The sequence below is a fragment of the Uranotaenia lowii genome, chromosome 3, assembly GCF_029784155.1.
Source record: "Uranotaenia lowii strain MFRU-FL chromosome 3, ASM2978415v1, whole genome shotgun sequence".
Classification (NCBI taxonomy): Eukaryota; Metazoa; Arthropoda; class Insecta; order Diptera; family Culicidae; genus Uranotaenia; species Uranotaenia lowii.
In genome coordinates, this window is record NC_073693.1 from 78,650,049 (window position 1) to 78,677,029 (window position 26,981).

The following is a 26,981-nucleotide window of genomic DNA, read 5'->3' on the forward strand; positions in this document are numbered from 1 at the left end:
AGACATAAGCAACATGTTCGTCGATCATTTTTCGAGTGCCTTTACTAATGCCACAGCAACATCCGAGGAATTGAACCTAGCAGTATTGAACTGCCCTCCAGATATTATGCGTTTGCATAGTCCCACCTTTTCGCCAGAAGATGTAAAAAATGCAGCTTCAAAATTGAAGTGCTCGACCTCACCTGGACCGGATGGAATTCCAACAATTATCTTGAAAAGATGTGCTCACTCTTTAAGTCTTCCGCTTTCGATGATTTTCAACAAATCTACGTCCATGTCAATTTTTTCCACGAAATGGAAACATTCTGTTATGTTTCCCGTCTACAAGAAAGGTGATAAACGGGAAATATCCAATTACAGAGGAATCACATCTCTTAGTGCTGGCTCGAAACTTCTCGAGATTTTGATCAGCGATTTTATGTTCCAGAGTGTAAAACAATATTTATCTACTGATCAACATGGTTTTTATCCTGGCCGTTCAACGAACACAAATCTGGTTGAATTTACTTCATACTGTATTCGAAACATGGAAAAAGGAATCCAAATCGACACGGTTTACACCGACCTTAAGGCTGCCTTTGATCGAGTAAATCATCGCATCCTGTTAGCCAAGCTGAGTCGATTAGGGGCTACGCCTTCCTTCGTACAATGGATGAAATCATATTTGATGAATCGAAAGCTCAAAGTCAGAATTGGGAATACTGAATCTCAATCGTTCAGTAACGTCTCTGGTGTTCCACAAGGTAGCAACATGGGTCCACTTTTATTTGCAGTGTACTTCAATGATGTGTGCTTCGTGCTGCCCCCAAAATGCAAATTATTATATGCAGATGACTTGAAAATTTTTTTGGAAATCAATTCTGTTGAAGACTGCAAAAAATTACAACTCTTGATCAACATGTTTGTCATGTGGTGCCGAAGAAACTTGTTAACAGTAAGCACCACAAAATGCTCCGTTATATCGTTTACTCGTTGCAAGACGCCGTTGAACTGGTGCTATACAATTGAAAATTGCTGCTTGGAACGTGTGACATCAATCAAAGATCTTGGTGTCCTACTAGACGCTAAAATGACATTTGTAAACCACTATGAAAGCACTATTGCTAAAGCAAACAGGAACTTAGGCTTCATCATGAGGATTGGTAAGGAGTTTAAAGATCCTTATTGTTTGAAAGTGCTGTTCTGCTCACTTGTGCGGTCACATCTCGAGAACTGCGTCATAGTTTGGTGCCCATTTGCTGCAAATTGGATAAACCGTTTGGAAGCCATTCAGAGGAAATTTACTCGTTTTGCTCTTCGTTTTCTGCCCTGGCAAAACCCATTGCAGCTACCACCATATCGATCCCGATGCGACTTATTAGGAATGCAAACTCTGGACCAGAGAAGGAATCTGCTAAAAACTATGTTCGTCGCAAAGATCTTACTGGGTGAAATCGACGCTCCTGCTATATTGGAAAAAAATCAACCTGAATGTTATCCCGAGAACTCTTCGATCCAGAGAACCACTGCGGTTAAACTTCCACCGAACGGGCTACGGACAATACGAACCAATCCGAGCAATGTGCTCAACTTTTAACGATTATTATGAATGCTTTGATTATAATCTATCATCTTCCGTTATTCGTTCCCTACTTCTACATGAAATCTAAATGCCGGTTTACTTGTTTTTGATTTGTATAATATTAGTTAAATAGTTTTTAAGTTTTCATGTAGACCTCGTTGTCAGATGAATAAACAATAATAATAATAATAATAATAATAACTTGATGAACATAATTCCTAAAATTCACTCGGTCCATGGCAACCGTTCTCCAATTTCTCGGACACCCCACGTTCGCCAGATCACATTGAAATGGTTTAACCACCTCGCTCGTTGCGCCCCCAATCGTCTTGTTCCTACCGGATTCGTAGCGAACACCTGTTTTGCAGGACAGTCATCCGGCATTCTCGCAACATGTCCCGCCCAGCGTACCCGGCCAGATTTCACCACCTTCTGGATACTGGGTTCGCCGTAGAGTCGCGCGAGCTCGTGGTTCACCCTTCGCCTCCACACTCCGTTCTCCTGTACGCCGTCAAAAATGGTTCTCAACACTCGTCGCTCGAATATTCCGAATGTACGCAGGTCCTCCTCGAGCAATATCCATGTCTCGTGCCCGTAGAGAACAACCGGTCTAATGAGCGTCATTTACAGTAAACAATTCGTGCGAGGGCTAAGTCTTCTCGACCGCAGTTGCTTGTGGAGTCCATAGTAGGCACGACTTCCGCTGATAATTTCCTTCCGGATCTCACGGCTGGTGTCATTGTCTGCGGTCACCAGTGAGCCGAGATAGACAAAGTCTTCGACTATCTCCAGCTCGTCGCCGTCGATCGTGACCTTGTTATTACTGGACAAGCGGGTTCGGTCGGTCTCGGATCCGCAGGCCAGCATGTACTTCGTCTTGGACGTATTTATCATCAACCCAATCCTTCCTGCTTCGCGTTTCAGTTTGCGGTAGATATCTTCAACCGCCGCAGATGATCTGCCGACTATATCAATGTCATCGGCAAAGCAGATAAGTTGACTGGATCTGTTGAAAATCGTGCCCTGCATTTCGCCCACCACTCGTCGAATAACACCTTCTAGCGCCACGTTGAACATCATGCAGGATAGACCATCACCTTGTCGAAGCCCCCTGCGCGATTCGAATGAACTCGACAATTCACCCGAAATCCGCACACAGCACTGCGTTCCAGCGTTCCAAATTAGCAGATATTATAAATTAATTTTCTGAAATAAATAAACCTCCCGTGCATTTATGAGAAAAACATGATCGTTTAAAAAACAACGCTCAAAGGGTACAAAGTAGGGCAGGCAAATGCAAATTTGCTATGCAAATTTTTGTGATGTTCTGTCAAGTGGTTTTACAAACTTTAATATTTCGGCAACACTATCGCCATCTAAAGTGCTTACTTTTAATCAACCTTTATCAGGCTATTCTTGATTACGTTTTCTGTTTCCTGAAGCTTGACCTTCGAAATAACTCAAAATTATGATTTTGGTCGAAGTTACAACAAATTTAGCCGATTTTCTTCCTTCTTCGGCACAAAATCTACCTATTTGACTTTTTATCACTCCACCACAGTTTTTGCGTAATGGAACGATTCCAGATTCTACTTAAACACAATATAAACCTTTTGAGAAATATTGAAGTGTTCTGCAAAGAAAATGTTCGCATTTGGAGATAGTTTACTTTGTATGTTAGCCAGTCATCGTGTCAATCGTTATTAAAAAACACTTAGTGATTTGCAGTTTACACAGATCGTTAATGTCCTCCTACTATATATTTGTCTTTTGAATTTTTCCTCCTTGTTTATCTCCGGGAAATACAGGCAAAACATGTCAACGAAGAGTTTCTGGTTGGAAACCTGCCAGTTGAAGATCTTGTTTTGCTGTCCATTACGAAATTTTTCAAAATATCTCCTCACAAGCAGTCCAAATATTTTGCGCACGATTTGACCACCGTATTTTGTTTTCCTGGTGGGCAGCTTATCTACCTTGTAGAAATGAAGTGTCTGTTTATTAGTCAGCTAGACGAACCAGTTATAAAATTCTAACTTTTTCATCTCTTCATCTGTTGATATTTTCGGATTGAGCTTGAAAAAACCTCTCAAATTCCTTATCTTCATGGAATTAATCATCTTCACTTTTATTCAAACTTTAGCTCACAAGGACTTCTTAAACAATTTACCATGAGAACTTTACTAGAATAGATGATTTCCAGTTGTTTTTGGATCTCCCAATGGAACTTTTCCATATTTTTCTCGTTCCTGCCCCAAAATTTTTGTCAATAATTTTCTGTATTGGACGCTACCTAAAAAATCACCTGACTGGTTATAACCAAATTTTATAGGCGTGCACATTACATTACTAGGTAGCTTCACTGAAAATTTCATCAATTTCATTTAATCACAAAACAAAATGTTGTATTCTTTTCGAATACACTCCTTATTCCGAAAATGAGAGAACTATTACGGTGAGGAAAAGTGGAAATCATTCTTTTAATGCTCTCCTTAACATCGGTAGTGGAAAACTATATGTCATGATAACAATTAAGCCAAAGGGAGATTTGTGGCATAATAATATTTGTTAAAATTGTTATTTTTTTTATCAATATTACCGTTTATCCATTTTGTTTTGTTGGAAAGAAAATATTACTTTTCTTTTCAAGTCCTTTATGAATGATTGCTATAATGTGTGATATGCGGTAATTTATGAACGACCCTTTTGCTTGTCAAGAAAAGAATACCCGTGTACGAACTTTCTTCCTATTCGGATTCATTTTGCAAAAACAATCAACAGTAAACATAAACGACCTCTTTTTCTGTCGACTGCTACCAAATTTGAAATCAGATATAGATCGTCCGTCCTGTGAAACTCCCGTTCATAAATTCTCATCTCCATCCGATGCAAAGAAACAAAATAATTCCCAAAAAATTAAAATGTTAACATGGAGGATCCCTTTTTCTGTCTGTCATTCTAAATTTTAATCCAGGAATCGATATTCCGTTTTGCCAACTCCTGTGAATAAATTTTCGTCTCCGACCCTTTTCCTGTCTGTTTCAAAGGAATCTATATATCGTCCTGAAAAACTCTCGTGTATAAATTTCCGTCTTAATCCAATACATAATAACGTATTGTGGCAAAACATTAAATAGAGAGGCAGGGATCACCCTTTGATGATTCTTTATACAACATTTCACACCTAAAATTAATTGCCTGTGCTGTAAAACTTTCATGTGCGAATTTTCATCAAAATGCGATTTATAATCACGACAATATCGCGAAAACAGTGAACAGTTAGTATGGATGACCCCTTTTTTCCTTCCTCCGATCCTAAATATGACATCTGAAATCGATTGTCTGACCCTCGAAAATCAGGTGAAGAAAATCAAGTTTTTCGACAATATCGAAAAAACAGTGAACAACTACTAGTCTCCACGCGCTCGTATTTAAACACAACAAGCATATATTTGATGTGTTTTGCGTGTTTCTATAAAATAATTATTCTCAACTGCCTCCTGCCTTCTTTCTGCCTGCGTAGCATCTGCGTAGATCTGGGAAACATGGAAATCAATTTTTGTATGGAAATACGGAAAACACATCAAATATATGCTTGTTGAGCTCAAATATTAGCGCATGGAGACAAATGGCGCCAACACCAATTTGTTGCAACGTGGTTTATTTGTTTTGAAAATCCACTGGCACGTTTTTGCAATAAACGCTCATGAATTTGAGAAAAATCAAAACCTAATGTTGCAATAAATTGGCTAGGAAACATCGTAGAATGTGCAAAACGTGTAATTTGGATGCCCAAACTAATTTTACAACATTTCATTAATTCATCTAACTAGAGTTAAGTTTAAAAAACTAACATTTAAATAACTTTTAAAATAAAATCTTTATAACTCTGCTCTGGAAAGAGATAGAGTTTAGATGTTTTAAACAAAGTTTCATATTTTTACATATTCTAAAACTTTCTAGTGTAAAGTAAAGCTCTTTCTATTGAAATTCGAAAGTTAGAATTTTCAATTTTTTTATAGAGGACTTTGACTAACTTTTGATGCTTTCAAGTCATGAAGCATGTTTGAAGAAGCAAATGTTCTGAAGGCACTTAAGAGATAAGATAAAAGACAGAGGCGATACGAAAAAAGTTCAACTTTTAGCCCTTTTGGGTCACTGTGCAATGGCATAATGGTTGCACACCGTAATTGTTTCGAGATAATCAACATTCACAATGAACCAAATAAAAGGTTGCTGGGAACAAGCAACACAATCTCATTGTACAGTTTATAAATTTCAAAAATCAATATGAACCAATAACGACGCCGGCCAAGTCCGTGTATTCGATAAGAGGAATGGAAGTTCAGCACATGTGATGATTTGTTATGCGGAGACCGGCTGTACGTCATTTTCTCCAAACAGTCAAAATTGAAATAATTTTTTTTTTTTCAATAAAGTTGTCTGATTTTATTTTTTAAATAGATTAAAATTGAAATTAACCGTGATTTAGGTTCATATTTTACGATAAAAATTGGTACTCATTTAGAATTACTATTTTACACTGACTGTACGTTTCTAAGCCTGACCTCCCCTAGGAATTTTTTCTCAAATCAATTATGTCATTTAACTATAAAGTACGTATTAGAAGTTTAAGTGAGGAACAAAATTTATTAATCCAGATGGATTGTATATAACTATTGTAAATTTTGTTTAATTATTTTCGGAGCGATTGAAAACATGACTTCATCCCATAGTCCGTGAGAAACAAATATCAATCTCTTTTCCTGTTTTTAGACCTTTCTATCGTTTTACATTGAATGAATTTTGTCTAACAACAAATGATAAAAGATCTTGAGAGATACATTTAGATAATGAGATGATACACAAACTAAATCAGTGAAGCAAAACATTAACAAAAAGAGTCATGATATCTCACTTCAAACCACCACCTTCAAGAAAGTTTGCATTCCGGATGATCTGTTTATTCTCGTCCATTCCTCGGAACGCAACGAACGTGATTTATTTCTATCGATAAACAATTTTCTTTACACCTTCCGTGGGCGAACATTTGGTACAAAAATAACCACATTGTTGGTACAAACGTTGGTACAATCATGCCGAAGATCTGTTTTGCTGCTGTTCTGGCGCTTGATCTTGAAACGTCCATTTTTATGAATGATTGGTCGGCCGGTGTCGGTCGTTTGACGTACAGTCGCACTTCCCGGGTGCTGATTTTGGTTGTTGTTGTTTTGAAAAGACGTTGCAAGGTGACATGTTTCAAATGCATTTTTAAACTGTTCTTCATGTTCACGAGCATTCACTTGTGAGCGATCAACGAAAAAAAATAGAAGAAAAGGTATTGAACTGTAACAAGGATTTAACCTGTCTAATTCGAGACACGCGGTATACTTCACGAAGGAATTGATTTTTAATAAGCTATGTTTATTTTAACCAAGGATTTCCAAATAAAGTTGAAAAAAGAAAAAAAAACACTCTATTAATTTTTTTTGAAACAATACTTTAGTCACAATATTTTAAATGTAAAACAAAACCGTAATTTTGTGTATTTATGAAGTCTAATTGTTTAGTGTGTGGTACAAATTTCCAGAGCATTAACTGACTTCCATTTTTGTTGTTAAATGATCTTATTTCATTGCTTTGGAAAAATTATCTTTTTTTTTTTGAATATTTCTGTTCAACGTTTACAAACGCCTCCCTACGCCCATTCAACAGCCGCCGCCTTATGCCACTTCATGACTATTGCCATACAGAACGATTATCCACTTCTCCGCTAATCAAAACAACAATAAACATATTTATACATGTTATGTTGACTCGTATTTGCCTGCTGCCACACAGACAGGCTGGCTGGAACGATCTTCAGTGCTGAATCAAAATGAGAGAAAAAAAAAGCCAGAAGGGGAGGGCAGCTGGAAAGCACCATCGAGATCAGATGCAGACACGAGACGGGAAGTCACTAATATGGGGCAATCCAAACAAACAAACCCCGAAGAATCGAAATCATTTGAAGCGGAGCAGCTCGACTTGCAGAGACTTATCTTGTCCTCAAAGTGGGCTGGCAGATGTTCTAGTTTTTTTTTCTCGTTTTCAACTATCAAATATTTGTTTATTTTTTAGTGTTACTCTGGAACTGACGAAATGGAAGTATGCTTACATCCACGCGACAAGAAAGCGTCAGCATTCGTCACCCACGCCGCGTGTCGTTTTTTGCCGGCTGATGGGTAGTTTGTGAGACGTTTGAGGATTTAGCATTGGGAAACTGCATCGTTGTGTTAAGTTTGATTTATGGCAATGCAGTTTAACGACGGCTCAACTCTAATTTACCATCCCCGAACAAATTCATTAGTAGCAGAAGAGATAGATCCAGGAGAAAACCGCAACGGTTTTCGAGGTCTACTTTGAGATTACAACTGATTCAGATGCAAATAAGTGGTCCATTAAGCTGACCAATACTATGATTTATTGGCGGAAAAAGCACTTGAGTATCTTGAACCGACACTTATTTAATCCGTTGTACCTAATACTTTGCTCCGGAAAGCAACGAACTTCGAATAGTTTTAATTATTTGAAATGAAAATAGGTTTACTGATTTTGAAAATTCCACCAAATCAAACAATAATCTAGTAGAACCAACAGTGAGAACATAAATGACAAAAATGACAAAAATGACAAAAATGACAAAAATGACAAAAATGACAAAAATGACAAAAATGACAAAAATGACAAAAATGACAAAAATGACAAAAATGACAAAAATGACAAAAATGACAAAAATGACAAAAATGACAAAAATGACAAAAAGGACAAAAATGACAAAAATGACAAAAATGACAAAAATGACAAAAATGACAAAAATTACAAAACAAAAATATATAATTATCAAAATAACAAAAATTACAAAATCTTTAAGGTTAACAAAAATAACCAAAATAACTTTAATTACCAAAATAACAAAAATGACAAAAATGCCAATAATATTAAAAATTACAAAGTAGCAAAAATTATACAAATTTCCTAAATTACAAAAATTTCCAAAATAACAAAAATTTAAAAATAAAAAAAATGAAATTCAAAATTTACAAAAATTACAAAATAACAAAAAATTTACGAAAATTACAAAAATTACAAAAATAAAAAATAATTTTAAATGTAACAAAATTAACAGAAATTATAGAATTTCAAAAAATAAAAAAAATTACATAAATTACAAAATATACAAAAATTACACAATTTAAAAAAAAAATCAAAGTTATAACAAAAAAATGCCGTCATGCTTTGGTTAGCTATGTTGAAATAACTTGTTTTGAAAAAAAATATTTATAAAGTTAATGCTTAGGATGTGTAGTGGACCGCTGCAAGCTTTAAATGAAAAAAAAAATCCAAATTCTTAAATTTTTACACCTGAAATTTTTACATGCATTTGTTTGAACATGATTGTTTTTGCTGCCAGAGATAGCAATACAAATTTGGAAGCGATCCATCCAGTCCTGAATTAGCGCAACGAGTTTTAATTTTGTAAAGAAATTTGTTTGGAAGACAAAATTTTTCATTCCAAAATCGCCATAGATATACAGAAGGTTCAGGTAAAACTTTGAATGATTTTTGCAGTACAAATCAAGTGAACAATACACAAACCTTACTCGTATTCCAGAGATGATTTGATGTTATATAAAATTAATTTTTTTTTTATTTTTTTTTAATAATTTCAGAGTTGTGATTGCTCATTTGAACACAGCTTTCAATCGTAGGAGGAAATCCCAAAAAACTGCTTTGCATAGCTTGATAATTTAATAATTTATAAAAAAAAATGCAAAAACATTTAAGAAATAACTAAAGCTTTTGCGAGCAAAGTCTGCCATTTTGAATACTTTTCAATGGATTCAGATTTTTTATTTTTAATTGGTTACAACTTTTCTCATGAAATGCTAAGCTGTTTGTCATGTTACCAAAAAAAATGATGCTCAAGAAAAGTCAAATCCAAAATCATTTCAAACTTATTTGAATTTTGATTTGAATTTGAATCAATTTTGGATGATTGAATGTGCAAAAATGTCTTCTTCCATACAAATTTCCATATAAATTGAAACGAGTTGCGCTAACTCAGAATTCAACCAAATCATCTCAAATTTTACACTGATGCTTAGTGACCCGAAAGGCATCGAAAAAACATATGGGAGCAAAAAGTCATTTTTTGCTGCGGTCTATTGCGTAGTCTGTCTGAAAAGTACTCATTGAGATGTTTCGATTTTGAAACATCTAAATGTTTATTTCAGTCATATCCGATTTTAAGAGTCATTTTCCAATTCCGTCATATCCGTTTCTACCCTTAATTTTAAGCACCGTAAGTTTCTAACAGCTTTAACTGTTGGGAAATATTCAGATGTGTCTTTGACTTTTGCCTTTTCGTGGGCCTTCCACCCTACCAATTAATCAAGATATTTAGCTATTCACTTTATATTGAAATTATGTAGATAGACACAAACAGAAAGAATCTATAAACAAAATATTAGGATTGCTCAGGTTAGCTGCCCCTGCTGGCACGATCGATAGCATCAGACTTTTGGGTTGAATAAAGCTCACTCATTTCTTTCAATCATCATTAACAAACTTAAGTCAATTGATCGAGTAGAGAGCAATAGACAAAAAACACACACAAATAGGATCTCATTGGAATTTGATTTTTCCTCGAAGAGATCTCATTAACTTAACACTAAGTTGCACATTTTTCGAGAATATGATGACTCGCATTTAACAAATGCTAGAATAAGGTCGCCCGATTTTTTTCAGCACATATCCGGGCCGGAAAAATCCGAAAAATTTTATCTATAAACCTGGTAAAATACGGGAATTTAATTTCAAAGTTGTCGATGAAAAATCCGGTCAATATCCGGGCAAATTAGATCAAAACCTAGAAATTACTAAACAACTAATCTAGAAAAAATTGTTTAAAAAAATTATCATATAAAATTTTCAGCAGATTTCAAATAGAGTTTTAGGCATCCAAAATACCTTTTATGATTGTTTTTTATAAAACTTGCTCGAAACAATTCCCAACCCATAAATAAAAAAATATACAACACAATTTGGTATTAATTTTTTGCTCGATTTGCAAACAAGGTGAATAAATCCGGGCAACTGGGCCGTACCGGAGTTATAAGAAATTTGAAAGTTATTAAGTTTCCGGGCAAACCCGGATAAAATCCGGCAAGCTTATGCTAGAACCACAAATGCACAGGAAGAGTAGGATTGCATCCCGTAACCCAGATTCGATCTCATGACCGCACTATGGGGCAGCTCCATACAATGAGGCGGCAAAAAGTATGATTAGGTGTTTAGGACTATTTTGTTATTTTTGAAAATTTTGTATGAAAATTACTATTTCAACTAACTTAAAATAAATTCTAACAAGAATTTTGCATAAATAGCTTTTAAAGTACGATGCTTGGTGTTATTTTTGACCCTACTCTTTATTTCTTTTGAAAACCAGGTTTTGGATTAATTGATCATTAAATGATAAATAACATCAAGACATTTCATGAAACTCAAGAGAAAAGTGTGTGAAATGATTGATCAATCATGAGAAACTTTTTTTGACAAACCAACATCAACTTTGTTGAATTTTTACTCATTAATGGGTAAAAATTACCCATTTGCATGATATTTTCAGCTTTATTTGACTATAACTCAAAAAACGGTGCTTTAAGGTGCCTGGAATCTCTTTCAATATATTTTTAGGACTTGAAAATAGATGTTGATAGTGAAAAGAGTATGGGGAAATGCGGGGATTTTTTTTGGCAAGCCTTTAAAGTTTTTGATTTTTGAAAAAAATAATTATTTACTCATTTTTATCACAGATCAATTTAGAGTGTAAAAATTTTAAATCGTTCAAATGATAGCTTTTAATATAAGCTTTCATATTGTGTACTTTGAATTTAAGAAAAAAATGTTCTCCACAGAAATATATGTGATTTAAATTTTTTTCTTCATCATATAAATTTTTCATTTTTTCAAAGTCTGATGTCTGTGGTGCAATCAGTATTCAAGATAATGAGTTGAAAAACTGGGAATATCTTAGTTCAATATTAAGTTATTAACTAGTAAAAATAAAAAAGCGATCCGATAAAGTTCAGTTTTTGACTTTTTGCCGCCTCAAACCCCACAGTGGACCGGTGGCTTAGAAGACTTGAAGGTTATCCTATACACCACGTTCGGTGACACTTGGTTGTTATATCCAATGTTGCCGAAATCACAGTAAAATCTATAATTTCACAAAATTTTGAGCTAATTTTCATCACAGAGTCTGTGTCACAGAACACAGAATTTCGGATATATTCACAGATTTCACAGAATTTTTAAAATTTTGGACGATATTTCAAAATTTATGTTTTTATGTCCAGATAAATTTTGGATAATTATCTTCGAATTGGAAAAATATTAGAAAACTGGTAATGTTAATTGATTTTTTTTAAAGTTAAATGTAAAAAAGACGAAATTTGACATGACTTTTGAATGAAATTAATGGTAAAAACATCACAGAAAACTGTCACAAAATTTTTGGGTAAAATCACAGAAAGTCAGATTTTTTTATCGTCAAAACACAGAACTTTTTTCGGCAATCGTGGTTATATCCGGTGATGGTTGGATGGGCAAATACACATTGATAACTGTTAAAATGTACAGTATCGTCATATTGTTTCTGAATTTTCATTTGCTGTAAAGGGTGGTTTATAAGACACCTTAAGAAACAGATTAGAAACGTCTTAATAAAATGATTAAAGGGTTTCTATTCCTTTTCCTCTTCCGAAGTCAAGTATTGTAGCTGATGAGTCGGAACAAGATAGAGGAACTGGCCCAGCAAATATGAAATTGTATCAGAAACAGTGAATCAAAACTAGCCTACTATCGAATGATAATGACATTCCCCCTTATTCTGTGCCGCGCGTGAGGTGACGATAGTCGAGTCACCCGATTCCAGTAGTCGCTTTAGGTGAGAAACGTCTTTTAAAATGATCTTTTTGAGTTCTTATTCTAATCTACTAGTCACCGTGAGGCACAAATCATATGCTCTGTCACATCGGCTTCGAGAATAAGGTGACAAGACTCTCGTGACTCCGACTCGACTCGACTATCGTCGCCTCACGCGCGGCGCAGAATAAGGGGGATTGTCTCAACTTGAACTTTTCGTGACAAAATTGAAGAAATCTTTGCCGCTGTCGCACGCTCGAAACGAGAAAGACAAATTTCTTTGCTGATGGATACCGATAATATTTTTAATAACATTCGTTTGTTGCTATTGAAAAATATAAGGTTAAGTGGTTCCAAAAATACCAACTTAAAGGCATCGGATTATAACTTGCTAGATATTGGAAGGAAACTTTTAGCCTCACCATGAAGGATATCGATATAAGAAGCGATTCGGGGACACTGGGTCATAACCGTGGCCAATTTTCCCGGTCCCTGAAAGAAAAATGTCAAAGTTATCGGATCAAGACTTGCGGCATATCGATAGAAAGACTCTTCATGAAGAGAACAGATAGGAGAAGCGTTTCGGCCAATCTGTCCGGTTCCGGAAAGAAAAATGTCAAAATGATCAGATCAAAACTTGCGGCGTTTTGATAGAAAGCACTTGGTCTTTTCATGAAAAGAACCGATAGGAGGAGGGATTCGGGGACACTGGGTCGTAGCCATGGCCAATCTGACCGGTTCCGAAACGAAAAATGTCAAGGTTATCGGATCAAGACTTGCGGCATATTGGTAGAAAGCTCTTGGCATCTTCATAATGAGAATCGATATGAGATCACTTTGACATTTTTCGTTACGGAACCGGCCAGATTGGCCATGACCAGGACCTAGTGTCCCTGAATCGTTTCTCATATCGATTCTCATTATGAAGAGGCCAAGATCTTTCTATCAATATGGCGCAAGTTTTGATCCGATAACTTCAACATATGTCGTTCCGGAACCGGGCAGATTGGCCACAGTCACGTCTAAGTGTGCCTGAACCACTTCTAAATAAAATGATTTCCCTTAATGTTAGACCAAAAGCTCTTCTCAGATTAGATATGATTTGATCAAATAATTGTTCGTTATCACGAAATCAGCTAGATTACCCGCATAGTCGAAGCGGATTGTCCCAAGTTTTAAATTTCAGGACTTCTAATAAAAATTTATCATTATCCTCCCTGTAGAGGCGTGCCCAAACGTATTGTTACTCGCTATTAGAAAATGAGCCCATGCGACATGTTACATGAGACTAAGGAACGGGTAGTTATGACCGAGCGTGTGCACGGGAAGGTTTTGTTGACACCGGCGCGAAAGATGAGAGTGGAAAATGTTGCGGAAATTCAGAGACGAGGTAAACTTGATTTCGATCCGATAAACCAGGTCTCTACATCTGGCGACGAGGATAAAAGATCATTGGGTGAGTTGAGCTATTTTTTACAACTTGGAATGGAAAGAAATTGTTGGGAAAAATTTGCAATCAAATTGTCGGGGCGTAGCACCCAAATGTTTCGAACGCGTTTTTCCTGCATAGGGAATGATGTGAATGCGTCTTGCTGGAGAGTGGGTTGTGTAAGGAGAACTGAAGGATCTGTTGCAAAATTCTGTTTGCTGTTGAGAGAGGGAGATATGCTTTTTGTGATTTAAGTTTCGGGAGAATAGTTTGTTATCCGTTCGAAAGCACGATTTATGATTTGTTCCAGAAAACAGGTAGCGATGTGGTTTGAGAAAAAAATCGGATGTGGTCGATGGAGGAATTATCAGTGATTTGTTCTGCGGAGCAATACGTGAATATTTCTCAGGAATGGTTTGGATTGTGATTGTTCCGAGGAACACACCATAATTGATCTGTTCTGAGGAACATTAAGAAACTTGTTCTGAGGAACAATGCGCTAATTGTTCTGAGGAACAATAAGAGATTTGTTCTGAGTAACAATAAGGGATTTGTTCTGAGGAACAATAAGAAAATTGTTCTGAGGAACAATAAGAGATTTGTTCTGAGGAACAATAAAGATTTGTTCTGAGGAACAATAAGAAATTTGTTCTGAGGAACAATAAGAGATTTGTTCTGAGGAACAATAAGGGATTTGTTCTGAGGAACAATTAAGATTTGTTCTGAGGAACAATAAGAAAATTGTCTGAGGAACATAAAGAGAATTGTTCTGAGGAACAGTAAGAAAGTTGTTCTGTGGAACATTGAGAATTTTGTTCTGAGGAACAATTTGTGATTTGATCGGGATGTAATGATTATCAGATGATGTTTATACTGCATTGATGCAGATGGTTCTGAGGAACACGTATCGATTCCCGTAGGAGTCGAGCGCTTACCAAGTGTTAATAGTTTTGAGGAACTCGATTGGACTGGTAAAATCGTAATGGAACGGTGATAACACTTTACAGAAATTGAAGTGTATCAGATCAGAAAAGACTTTGAGAAGTCGAATGCGGTTCCTTCTGTTTAAAATGATGGGACTCTTAGTAGTCCGGATAGTTCTGAGGAACTGAGATGGCTTTTTACGAGAGGAGAAATTCTTTAACTCTGAGAAGAAAAGAATTAGCACATCTTTAAGAAGATGGTTGGGGTTTCACAGAAGAGGTTTAAATAGGAATTCTCTGAGGAGAATACGAAAGGAATGAACAGATCTCTCTGAGGATGGCGAAGTGGGAACATGTGTTCAACGTGAACTGTGTTCTAACGAAGTATACTTTTCAATTGAATTCTTTCTCTAACGAGATTTATTGGTGTTGCATTTAAAAGGTTGTGTGATGTTAATGATTACTAAAGATAAAAGTTTATCCGATAGATATTACCGACGGAAGAGTTTAAATTCTTAAAAAAAAGAAAGGAAAAAAGAAAGATACTGGTCACGTTTTTCGTATCGAGAAAAGATAATAAATTTTAAGATCCATTATAATATGTTTTAAATAAAAACATATAAGTGACTGATTTGAAGTTATTTGAAGCATGGCCTCGGGATTCAGATTTAGAGAGATCTGATTAGGAACGGAATAAAATACATTGCAATGCAATTGTGACCTTGTAAAGTAAACGTGAGTCGAATAGAAAGTATGAAGAGGGTCTATAATCTCAGGAGGTTTCTATTGACAATGGAGTGTCATATGAACATATAAATTTGCTGGAAATCATGTTGTTCAAGGGATATAGGGAAAAAAGCTTACATATGACAAGCAGCGCTTAGTAGGAGTGTGTACATGGCTCTGAGAAGTACTACTAGATTGAACGATTTGTAAGGAATAAATGGTAAAACGTATGTACATTTATCATGAAACAATTAGTGACACGGGGCAAATGTGGATTAAATATGACTTTGATATTAGTCATCACCGCCTAGAAATATAAGCCGAATACATCTATAGATATGAAGATTAAAGGGGCTGTGTGTTCATAGACATGCAGGAGCCCCAAAAGGGGTTCCTAATCATCTCATAAGTATGCTTTGATCAATAAGTCATATTGAATCGTTGTTAAGTACAGAAGAATCACTATTCACCTTAAGAAGGGTAACTAATAACGAAAGGTTGTCTGGAAGAATTCTAAAGATAACTATTGAGAAAACTGTAGCTTGAGAGTAGCTGGTCTAGTCAATAGACTAAAGTGGAATCTGAAATAATGCAGATGCGTAAATAACCTGTATGGTTCTAAACCAACGGGTCACATTAGATCAGGATGTGTTAGGGGGGATGTAGAGGCGTGCCCAAACGTATTGTTACTCGCTATTAGAAAATGAGCCCATGCGACATGTTACATGAGACTAAGGAACGGGTAGTTATGACCGAGCGTGTGCACGGGAAGGTTTTGTTGACACCGGCGCGAAAGATGAGAGTGGAAAATGTTGCGGAAATTCAGAGACGAGGTAAACTTGATTTCGATCCGATAAACCAGGTCTCTACACTCCCAACGACGCGACAATTCTTGATTGCCTATTTCATTTTGTGTGTAGCATCATAAGAAAGAGACAAAAGGTTGTCGCACGGAGAGAGAATAAAGACAAATCCACACGCCGACTTTGTCGATTGTTTTTAGACAATATCAGGGACAATTTGATTCACTGATCAGAAATGATAACTCGTCGTTTACAATGCACAGATAAAAAAATGTAACCTTACAGTACAAGCGATTTTACATTTTTACATCACCGCTTGAAAATTTTTGAAAAAGAGTATAGCTGTACAGCCATTTCTATGAAAATTACATGTCGAAGCATGCTTATTCCAGCGCCAGTGTCCGTTTGTCAGTTTTGTTTTGTTTTCATTCCTGTTCGTTTCCCGTCCCGTGCTGCGTCGGCAAAAGTTGTTATTTTTTTTTCATCAATCAGCCCGTAATTGCTGATTTAAGGTAAATCAATATTGAAAATAACTGTGATTGACTCATTAATTTCACATTAATTGCTGTTATTTACAGGAAATTGATGCTGAATGCCAAAAACATCATAGCCCCAACTGTGCGACATCCAATTTTCTGCTGTCTTATTGCACCAGCCGTCGTTTCCGTTGACGGGGGAATCGGCTACGAAAATCAGTGCAAGTGTTGTTAATCAAGAAGCAAGTTAGATCAATGTGAAATAAAATTATTTTTATTGCATAAAACCGGTGACTTTTTTATTTTGCGAAACCACTCCCTGTCCAATAGGATTCGTGAGACGTGCAAAATAATGTAAATGTACAGTAAACAACAGCATTGAATGCTACCGGGAGTTTACATGAGATGTGCAGTATTATCACTTGTAAATAGCCGATTCCTTTCTACCCATGTAGTTGCATGTAAATCTACGTGGATTTTTCTAAGTGTGTACGATTAGTACGAATAAGGTGTCGGATAACGCCCAATTGGTGTAGTTTTCGTCGCTTCAGAAAGAAATTAAATTTATTTATGCACATTAGACTGGCCCAAATTTGTATGGGATGATTTTTACAAAAAAATTTTCGAAACGGCACCCTTTAGATTGGTGCATTGAGGTGGAAAAATGACTTTCTGAAAGTTTCAGGTCATTTGGCTGAAGCACGAGCTGGCGCAAAGGACTTGAAATTTGTATGGACATTTTCGGCAAAATGTATGGAAAATTGACATACTTTCACATTTTGTGTTCTAAAATATGTTTCCAGTATGCTAGAAAGCTCAGAATTTCAGGAATTGTAGTTCAAACAATGACAAACAAGTTTGTAGAAGGTTGTGATGCGATACGAGTTGACTGTGATGAGTTATTGGCAATTAAATGTGTGATTTTTTCGCATTTCATCGATATATCGTGAACGGTGTATAAGTGGATTATTAGTACTAACTTGATCGCATTGTCACACAATCAAAATAACAGATAGAAAGTTTGTGTCCTCGGTAAAATTGTAGCTTATTTTATTACAAAAATCTTTGCAAAAAGTTAAAAGAAAGAGATTTGAAAGAAAAGACGTTTTAGTTAGTGTGATTATTAGCCCATACACCGTTCACGAATTATCGATGAAGTGCGAAAAAACACACATTCAATTGCCAATAACTCATCACAGTCAACTCGTATCGCATCACAATCTTCTACAAACTTGTTTGTCATTGTTTGAACTACAATTCCTGAAATTCTGAGCTTTCTAGCATACTGGAAACATATTTTAGAACACAAAGAGTGAAATTATGTCGATTTTTCATACGTTTTGCCGATAATCTCCATACAAACTTCAAGTCCTTTGCGCCAGCTCGTGCTTCAGCCAAATGACCTGAAACTTTCAGGAAGTAATTTTTTCACCTAAGAGCACCAAATTAGGGGGTGCCGCGTGGAATATAAGGATTTTTTTCGTTATGGGCCAGTCTAATGCACATATATTGCCTCTACTTTGGAAGGTAAATGCTGTTTTTTTAACTTCCATACGATCATTCTATAATGTACATGGGGCGTATATCAAAACAACATTAGAATAAAGCTACAACATTTTTTGCTGGGGGGGTACAAAATGTGCAGATTAGGCAAGATGCGCCTCCATCAGTATTTTGCTAAACAAGCATTTTTCAAAATGCCTGAAAATTTAAATTCTGTTCTATTTACATATGCATTCATAAACATTTGTGAACCTGTTTTTGTTATTTATATCAAGTAAATTTGACAAAAAACGAAAACAAAAATGTTTAATAGTTTATCTTGCAATTTTTCAACTGTTCTCGAAAAGAATTACTGCATCAAAATTCAAAGATATCACCTGTCATCGGTTCTAATAGTGAACATAGGTGTTTACATTCATCATTAAATGAAACATTTCCTAATTCACTAATAAATTTTCCCATCTGTGAAGTAAATAAAAGTGTTTTTCGCTGATTCGAAGGCATTCGAATCAATTAACATGTATTAAACGTTATCCTGCGCGTTTGGGTACACACATATGGGCACTTTTCCCTTAACGAAAAGTAAATCATACTTTAGAAAGCCCTTCAAAATTGAATGATTTTGACAAATATTATTGGTTGAAGTGTACCTGTTTATATTTTTCTGGTGAAGAACGGTCCCCTTTTCAAAACTTACTGGATTGCATTCATCATTTACGAAACATAAAATATTCATCTCAACGTGGGCGTCTCACGTCTATTTTCCTCTACATGTTGCTAACTGTGAGAAATTTACGAAGGAGTATCGTGCTTATTTTCCCGTTCTTGACGATCGTAGCCGAAGAAGGATTTGACCGACCTAGGTTACATGGTAAATTCTAAAATCAATTGAAAAACTCCTGTTTCCCGACTGCCAATTTGTTGAACAATCGCCAGCTAAGAGGAGAATACAATTCGTATAACATTTTCCCTGTATAACTTTTTGTTATGTTACCTTCACGACACTGCTCTTCCTGATTATGTGATGATCACAAAAGTTCAATTATAGTATTCATATGAGCTGTACGTACATGTAGCTAAAACATTTTGCTATGTCATGTTTTACTCGGTTTGATTGTTTTCCCATCTCTGAGGATTTTTCGAACACTAAATTCGTAGTAATTCAAGCTAGTGGCTTTCCCCTTTTACAAAGCAAATCACCTACAACTTCCATAGTGTTTTGATTGAAACCTTCATGTGTCAATTCCAATTACTCACATTTAGCAACCAACAAACCATTTCCCAGAACGCTGTCTTATCATCGCTGTTGTCACTTTAATTTTCTCTCTCACTGCGGATGACAAATATTTATATGGGTGGTGGTTTCGAAAGGTTCCGATTCAAGTGCCACCCAGCCAGCCAGCCAGCCAGCACCGAAAATAAACACCAATGGTGCCTAATGGCTAGTTTACTTTTTCACCATGCACTTGGCTACTTGAACCGAACGGAGACCGAACGGGAAAAAAATCCTTATCGACCGCGCGAGCAGCTCAATGAGCATCTCCCGCCGCTGATAAGGGCGATCAAATATAGACCGCATTCGCTAGCCGATAAGGGCTGGTAGAAGTAGAAGTTTAGTTTTCGAAGAGTATGTGAAGTTTGCTGTTTATTGCTGAAAGTTTCTCTGATTTCTCGTTTATTTCGTTTCATTCGTTTCAGATTCTGCGACGAAGTTCGACCAGGATAACTAAGGATAAAGATGACGTCATCCGGTGTGACGTCGTCGTCTTCTGGTTGGCGATTGCGATGGAGTAACGTGGCGTGGGTGCTGCTGCTTGTGGCGTTGGTCGATTACAGTTCTGCTACGGTGTCTTTCGGCTGCCCACGTGGCTGCGAGTGCAATGAGTTGAACATAAGCTGTTCGACGATTGCTGGTTTGAGAGGGATCGAGAAGAACCAGCCGATACAACGATTGGTGCTCAGTGGGCTGGAGCTCACCAAGATCCCAGCTCAGTTGGAGAACATCAAAAATATTACGGAGTTGGATCTGTCGAACAACCACCTGTCGGAGGTGAATCATCTGAGCAAGAGGGTGAGGAAATTGAACCTTTCGCAGAATAGAATTACATCCGGGAAACTGTCGAAAATTCCGTTGTACGTTGAGGTGTTGAACTTGACGCACAATGACATCACTTATTTGCCGCTGCATCTCATGAAACTGAAAAAGCTGCGACACATCGAGCTGGCTAATAATCCGATCAACTGCACCTGTGAAACTTTGCACATTAGGAATTGGCTAACAACGAGGCACGTTTGGTCCGATGAGCACATCAAGTGCAGTGCTCCGTTTGAGTTTAAAGGGCGGCCCTGGCTGCAGGTGAAGCAGTCCGATGTGTGCCACAAGATCGACGGACGATCAGGTGGGGGATATAACTGGGACGATTATGAAGACGAAAACGAGTTGATGCTGGGAGATCAGGCTGATCTTGGGGATGAAGAAGCCGAAGATGATGACGATTTTAAGAAGGAATACTTCCCGGTTGGTGAAAAGGTAAAGCGCAACGAACCACCGATTGAGGTTCAGAACGACGAGGCTGTGGATGAAGGATCTGGCAACGGATCGTCACCCGATATAGGAGAAGAGGAAAAGGCTGAAGCGGAGAAGGTCGCAAATCTGACCGAAGATCTCTCGAGTGATGGGAAAAGTGAAACGGATGCTGCCGTGCGAGTTTCACAGATGCAAAATGCCGTTGAGAAGGAGGAGGAGGATGATGAAGGTAGTGGAGGCAGTGGAGGAGGCATACTCGTGTTCAGTGATCCTAAGGTAGTCCACGAAGATCCCAATGAAGTAGCAACTGAGGATGGTTTTGTTGAGGAAAGTGATGAGAAACCTATAACAGCACCTGATGGGTTGGGAATCTTTGGCAGGGGACTGGATGATACTACGACTGCTTCTTCAACTCACGGTACGGAAGATTCGGGACCATTCAGTGGAAGAGTACAGTTAGGTAACACACATGGTACGGAAAGTCCTGTAGCGGGTGGTGAAGCACATCCAATTGACCCTACACGAGCAGACTCCGACAGCAGAAACACCTATGTGCTGCTAGCCATTCTTGGTATCATTCTCGTAGTCTTGATCGTTGTAGTAATCTGTAAACGAAAGCCAGATTCTAGGAATCGCCGTGGCAAAAACGACATCGAAGGTCGCGGCCGAGAAATGCAAGACATGGACAAAAATCTCCTGGGCAAGCCGATCGAAAAGAACGGCCATAATCCTCCAGAACGTGTCCCACTCATGAACGATCGTAACAATTCAGATTTCGCCAAAGTATTTGCTGACAAGCCGAACAACTATCCACCTGCAAAACCAGAACGAACATCACTAGAGAAGCCTTCCATGGACACCTTTAAACCAATTCCAGCCGATAGGAATAAGAGCAAAGAAAGCCTCTACGAGAACATCCCGCAGGACAACAACAACACTGTTCCACTACAAAATGGAAACGGTTCGCTCCGCAATGGGGATCCTGCCGGGGTTCATCACCCCAATCACCAAGTGCCATCACAGAACGATGACGTGTTCCTGCCACCGAACGGCAACCCGGCCAACCTCCTGCCGGAACCGATCGATTCACCGAAACCCAAACGATACAGTCCCATCTATGTGCCCACATCGCCCAAATCCGATCGATACAGTCCGGTATACTCGCCGGAAACCGGACGGGTCAAGATCAAGCTCACCGAAACCCCGAAACCTAAAACTCCAATCTTGGTCACGCGAAGTCGATCGAGAGCCGGAGACTACATTACGACGACGACGGATCAGAAGTTCTGATCCCGCTGGCAACACTGGAGACGATCATCCTCCTAGCATCAGTTACTAAACAGGGGCAGGAGGATCGACCCGGATGTGAACGCCGGAAGTCCTCCCTCTCAAGGACGACAGACAGCGCTAATCCGGACCACCAGTGTGAGTGCTTTACCAACGAAATTCGATGCTAATCGCACCCAAGCCGTTTTCGCACCTGCCCTGGGGTTACCAGATAATCCCTCAACAGATAAGCAAAAAAACAACGGCTGAATGAGTATATCGAGTCAAACCAATTGAGTGTATGTGTGTTTGTGGGTGTATGTGCATGTACAGATTGATAAAAAACGGTCGGAGCTGGAATTAAGTTTGTTTTTATTCCATTTGCGTAAACGTAGCTGCGTGTGTCATGTGCGCTCAAAGAAAAGAAAAAAACGGCAAAACAAACGGTAACCAAGTAGTTAGTGTTCTTTCGGTTCTAAAGAATAAAACAAAACAAAATTTGCTAATAGAATATTCAACAAATTTTCGCAATCTAGAGACTAAATTTTAGTTAATTTTCCTACCGTAAACCATACTAGTTTAGATTATTTAATCCTAAAGCTATCATCAATGTGCACAACAAAAACAACAACAATCAAAACTCAACGAATCGGAATCGAAACATTCAATTCGAAATCGAAAATAAGAAGCAAATCATTCGAAACCAGAAATACATATTTGAAATTGGAAGTAAGTTCCCAAATTTTATGAAATTTAACCAACTTTAGATGGTGCCAAAAAACATATTGAAAATGTTAAATTCACGAATAAAGTTATAAGCATATATTTTCTCCATGTTAAAAACCCACAAGTGCATCATGCATGCGAAATGCGCTGAAAAAGAAGAAACCCTGGACCTAAAATAGCCAAGGGTTCAAATTGTGATAGTCAAACCAAGTCCATTTTGCACAATCTGCGCAGTAGTTGCACACACGAACAATAACGGAAGTTAACTCCATAATACAATTAATTTAAAAAAAAAATAGTTAAACAAAATAATGGCTAAAAGAAAGGTTAAAATTATTCTTCCAGAACATGTTCCTCCCGATTTTCTAAACCAACAACCCGTAGCAAGAACAAACAAGCGGTTCGTTGTTGTGAACGGAATATAACTACTACTATTTGTAAATATTGAAAAACAAACCGTGATCATACATTTCCTAACAGTTTTTTTTCGAGCCAGCCTTTCAAGAGTGTGAGAGCCAAGCAAGTGAAATTTTGAAACCAGTTGCCTTATAGAAAAATTTCTTCTTCGTTCTTTAGTGGTAAAGATTATAGTAAAAGTGAATTAACGGTAGACAGTAGTAACTGAAAATGTTGCTACCAGCTAGTTAACATACAGGTCCCTCAGATGTCGCGGATATGCAATCGATTTATATATTTTTGAAGGTATCCAATCAAGGTTGTTAAGTTTTACTAATTTAACGAAACGAAGAATAGAGAAAAACGTACCGTTACGAGTGTGTATTGAAGATATATAAACGCTACGTGTAAATGTATTTAAATTTTAAATAAATTATACTAGAAATGTACATAAACCAGGAAGCTCGTTCTCATTACTTTAGATATCCGAAAGCCTCTAATAATCTTTAAACCTAAAATAATAAAATTCAGAATCTGAAATATCATGTTCAACTTAAATTTGAAATATCTTAATTTATATGCGAAATATTTTTGTAGAATAATTCCGTTATTAGAATAAGAAATTCAACTATACATTGGAGAAGATAAAACAGTGACAAATAGTCCGAATATTGGAATCATTTTCACAGATCAAATTATAGTTGTTTCTTTAATTTTTTTTAATACTAGCTAACCCGGTGTGCTTTGCTCCACCTTCAAAAAAAACAATTACTTTTATTTAGCTTTTTTTCGTAGGCTTCATTTTATATCAATTTTCTGCATTGAAGCAACCATTTTAAAATGAGAACTGTAGCAAGAGATTAGAATTTCAATTTAAAGATAATTTCATCTTATTTTGTGAAACTTGATCGTTTGATTTGTTTTTAAAGATATGAATTGACTGTGTTTTATAAGTTTCATAAGCCAAATTTGATTCCAGTTGCTTGATTAGCTCTCAAGATATGCTAAAAAAATATATTGGAGCCCTCTCAACCTTCCCGTGTATTCACTGGAAGGATGGTGGTGTCTAAAATAATCAAAGAACCATTTCTTGTACCTAGATGTTTCCCATATCAAATTTCGTTCTAATTAGATAAGGTTTTGGGTTATGCAAAAAAATGTATGGGAGCCCCTCTCCCCTCTTCCGAACTATTGTGATGTTATGACCATTTTTCATATCACATGCTAATCACATCTTCTATGCTAAAATTGGTTCCATTCGCTTGATAAGTTCTCAAGTTATTAAAATTATTCTAAGGGCCCTTTTCCCTTTCCTTTCTGCCCGCTGGTAGGAGGAACTGGCACTAAATATCAATAGAAATCTTCTTGTTCTCAAATACCCTGACATTCCAAATAAGGATCCATTTGAACAAATTGTTCTCGAGATATGCAATAAAATTGTATGGAAGCCCCACTTCTTCCTTCCTATCATGGCAGAAGACAGAAGGGAGGTGTTTTAAATAATCATAGAAATATTTCTCGTATTTCAATATCCTTCCACGCCAAATTTGGTTCCATGCTTGAATTGCTTTAAAGTTATGCTAAAAATAATAGCGAAGGACACCCCCTCCATATTCCTATCTCTCCTCTGAAAGGAAGGAGGAAAACCAAAGATTCAAGAAAACATTTATCGTACCCAAATAATCTTTTATGACAAATTTGGATCAATTTGTTCGATTAGTTCTCCAGTTCGGAAAAACAATTATAAAAGAACCCACCTCCCATCTTAATATCTGCCCGTTGGAATGAGGGAGGGGTGACAAATATTCATTGAATAATTTCTCGAACGCGTATCCTTATACCATCCTGGGTCAAATTCGGTTCAATTTGCTCGATTAGTTTTTGAGTTATGTAAAAAAAAATTAGAGAGCCCCCAATCCCCCTTTCAAATTCCTGCTGGAAAGAGAGAGAGGTCTACATTAATCATAAAAATATTTTTTGTACTCAAATACCCTTCCATGGCAAATCTGGCACCATTTGCTTGATCGGTTCTCGAGTTCTGCGATCATTTGTCTAATGTTTGGGAGGGCCATTTCTCCTTTTCTGTGAGAAGGATTGTTTGTTTATTTATTTGTCTAAAATTTAAACGCTCTCGCGTTATTCATCCCTTCATGTGAGAAGGAGGGGTCTCAAACCATAATTGGAATCTCCCACGGCCTCTAATACCTCTACTGGCTAAGTTTCACGCAAATAGGTTCCGTAGTTTCCGAGTCCGTTTCGACAGATTTAAGCTTTTCTCTTCAGATTTGAGCTTTCATCTCCTTATGCTCTCAAGGCAAAAAAGCTTAAATCTGAGGAAAAAAAGCTTAAAAATGAGATTCACCAAGACTTATTTGAAAGATGTTGGTCACACGATACATAGACAAATCTTGTAATGTTGCCGGGAACTGGTACTAGCTGACTCGGTGTGCTTTGCAACCAGATCCCGACAACGTTACACGATTTGTCTATGTTTAGTGTGACCAACATCTTTTAAATGAGTCTTGGTGAATCTCGTTTTTAAGCCTTTTTTCCTCAGATTTGAGCTTTTTTTGCCTTTAGAGCATAGGAGACAGTGCTGCAAATAATCAGTGTCAGCTTTCAATTTTCAATTGAATTTACTGCAGTGTATGCTCAGTTCATTTCCATCTGCATTCATCTGATAATGAACAGAAAGCTCAATCCCGAAAGCACTCTGCATACTCATTCACGAATCGGCAACATCGGTGCTCAGTATACATTCAGGCTCTTTTCAGGTTCATGAGATTATCCAATCTTCATTTTCAGTATCAAGCAAACATTGCTGAAAGTGAAAAAGCTCAATTCGATTATCATTAAGTTTAGTTGAATGGTGACAAAGCTTGTTCGATGCGCTAGACTTGCCGAAATTGAATAATAACTGCTGAGATTCCTATTTTTCATGGATTTTGATAAGAAAACAACGTGATAGTGTGTAGAGGTGGGAAGGTTGAGAAATAAGTGTTCGGGTTGGCGAGAAGAACGCTGGCGAGGGAGCGTGTGGGACGAATGTGGGGGACAAAATTACGACAAAAATGTAACAAAATTATGACACAAATATGATAAAAATTTGGCAATAAAATTACAAAACAGGACAAATGTGGTAGAGTATGACAAAAAAAAGTACAAAAATCTGACAAATATGATTTAAATTTTACAATATAATAAAAAAAACCTACGCAACTTAGTCGAAAATATGACAAATGTGATAAAAATATGACCTTTTTTAACAAAAATGACAAAATTATGCAAAAATATAACAACTGACAAAAATGTGACAACTATAACAAAATATGACGAAATATTGTCAAAAAAATTTAAAAAAATAGACAAGCGTGGTAAATATATGACGAATATAAAACAGTAAAATGACGATATCATGACATAAAATTGTGATAAAAAAAAAATTATAACATAAATAAGACAAATATGACCAATTTATGATTAAAATATAAAAAAAAAATAAATTGAAGGGACAAAAATGTCGTCAAATTATGCAAAATTATGATAAAGTGATAAAAATATGACAAATGAAAAATCTATCACATTTTTGTCATTATTTACCAAATTTGTCATAAGTTTGCCATGTTGTTTTCATTTTATTGTTAATTTTTGTAATGATTTTGTAATATTTATCAGATTTA

The 26,981-nt window shown here is 36.7% G+C and overlaps 1 protein-coding gene across 6 annotated transcripts in view; it reads left to right on the forward strand.

Moving 5' to 3' along the window:
- The window catches only part of LOC129751335 (protein windpipe), a 95,652-nt gene extending 71,889 nt beyond the window's left edge, over positions 1–23,763 (forward strand). For 5 of the 6 annotated variants that reach the window (XM_055746779.1, XM_055746781.1, XM_055746782.1 and 2 more), the window contains one exon: positions 20,085–23,763. In XM_055746779.1, coding sequence (XP_055602754.1) covers positions 20,125–22,203 — 2,079 coding nt within the window. In that variant the 5' untranslated portion in view covers positions 20,085–20,124 and the 3' untranslated portion in view covers positions 22,204–23,763. Of the gene's footprint in view, positions 1–19,814; positions 20,014–20,084 lie in introns of those variants that run through there. The other variant, XM_055746783.1, reaches the window with a different exon arrangement.
- Positions 23,764–26,981: the final 3,218 nt, after the last annotated feature.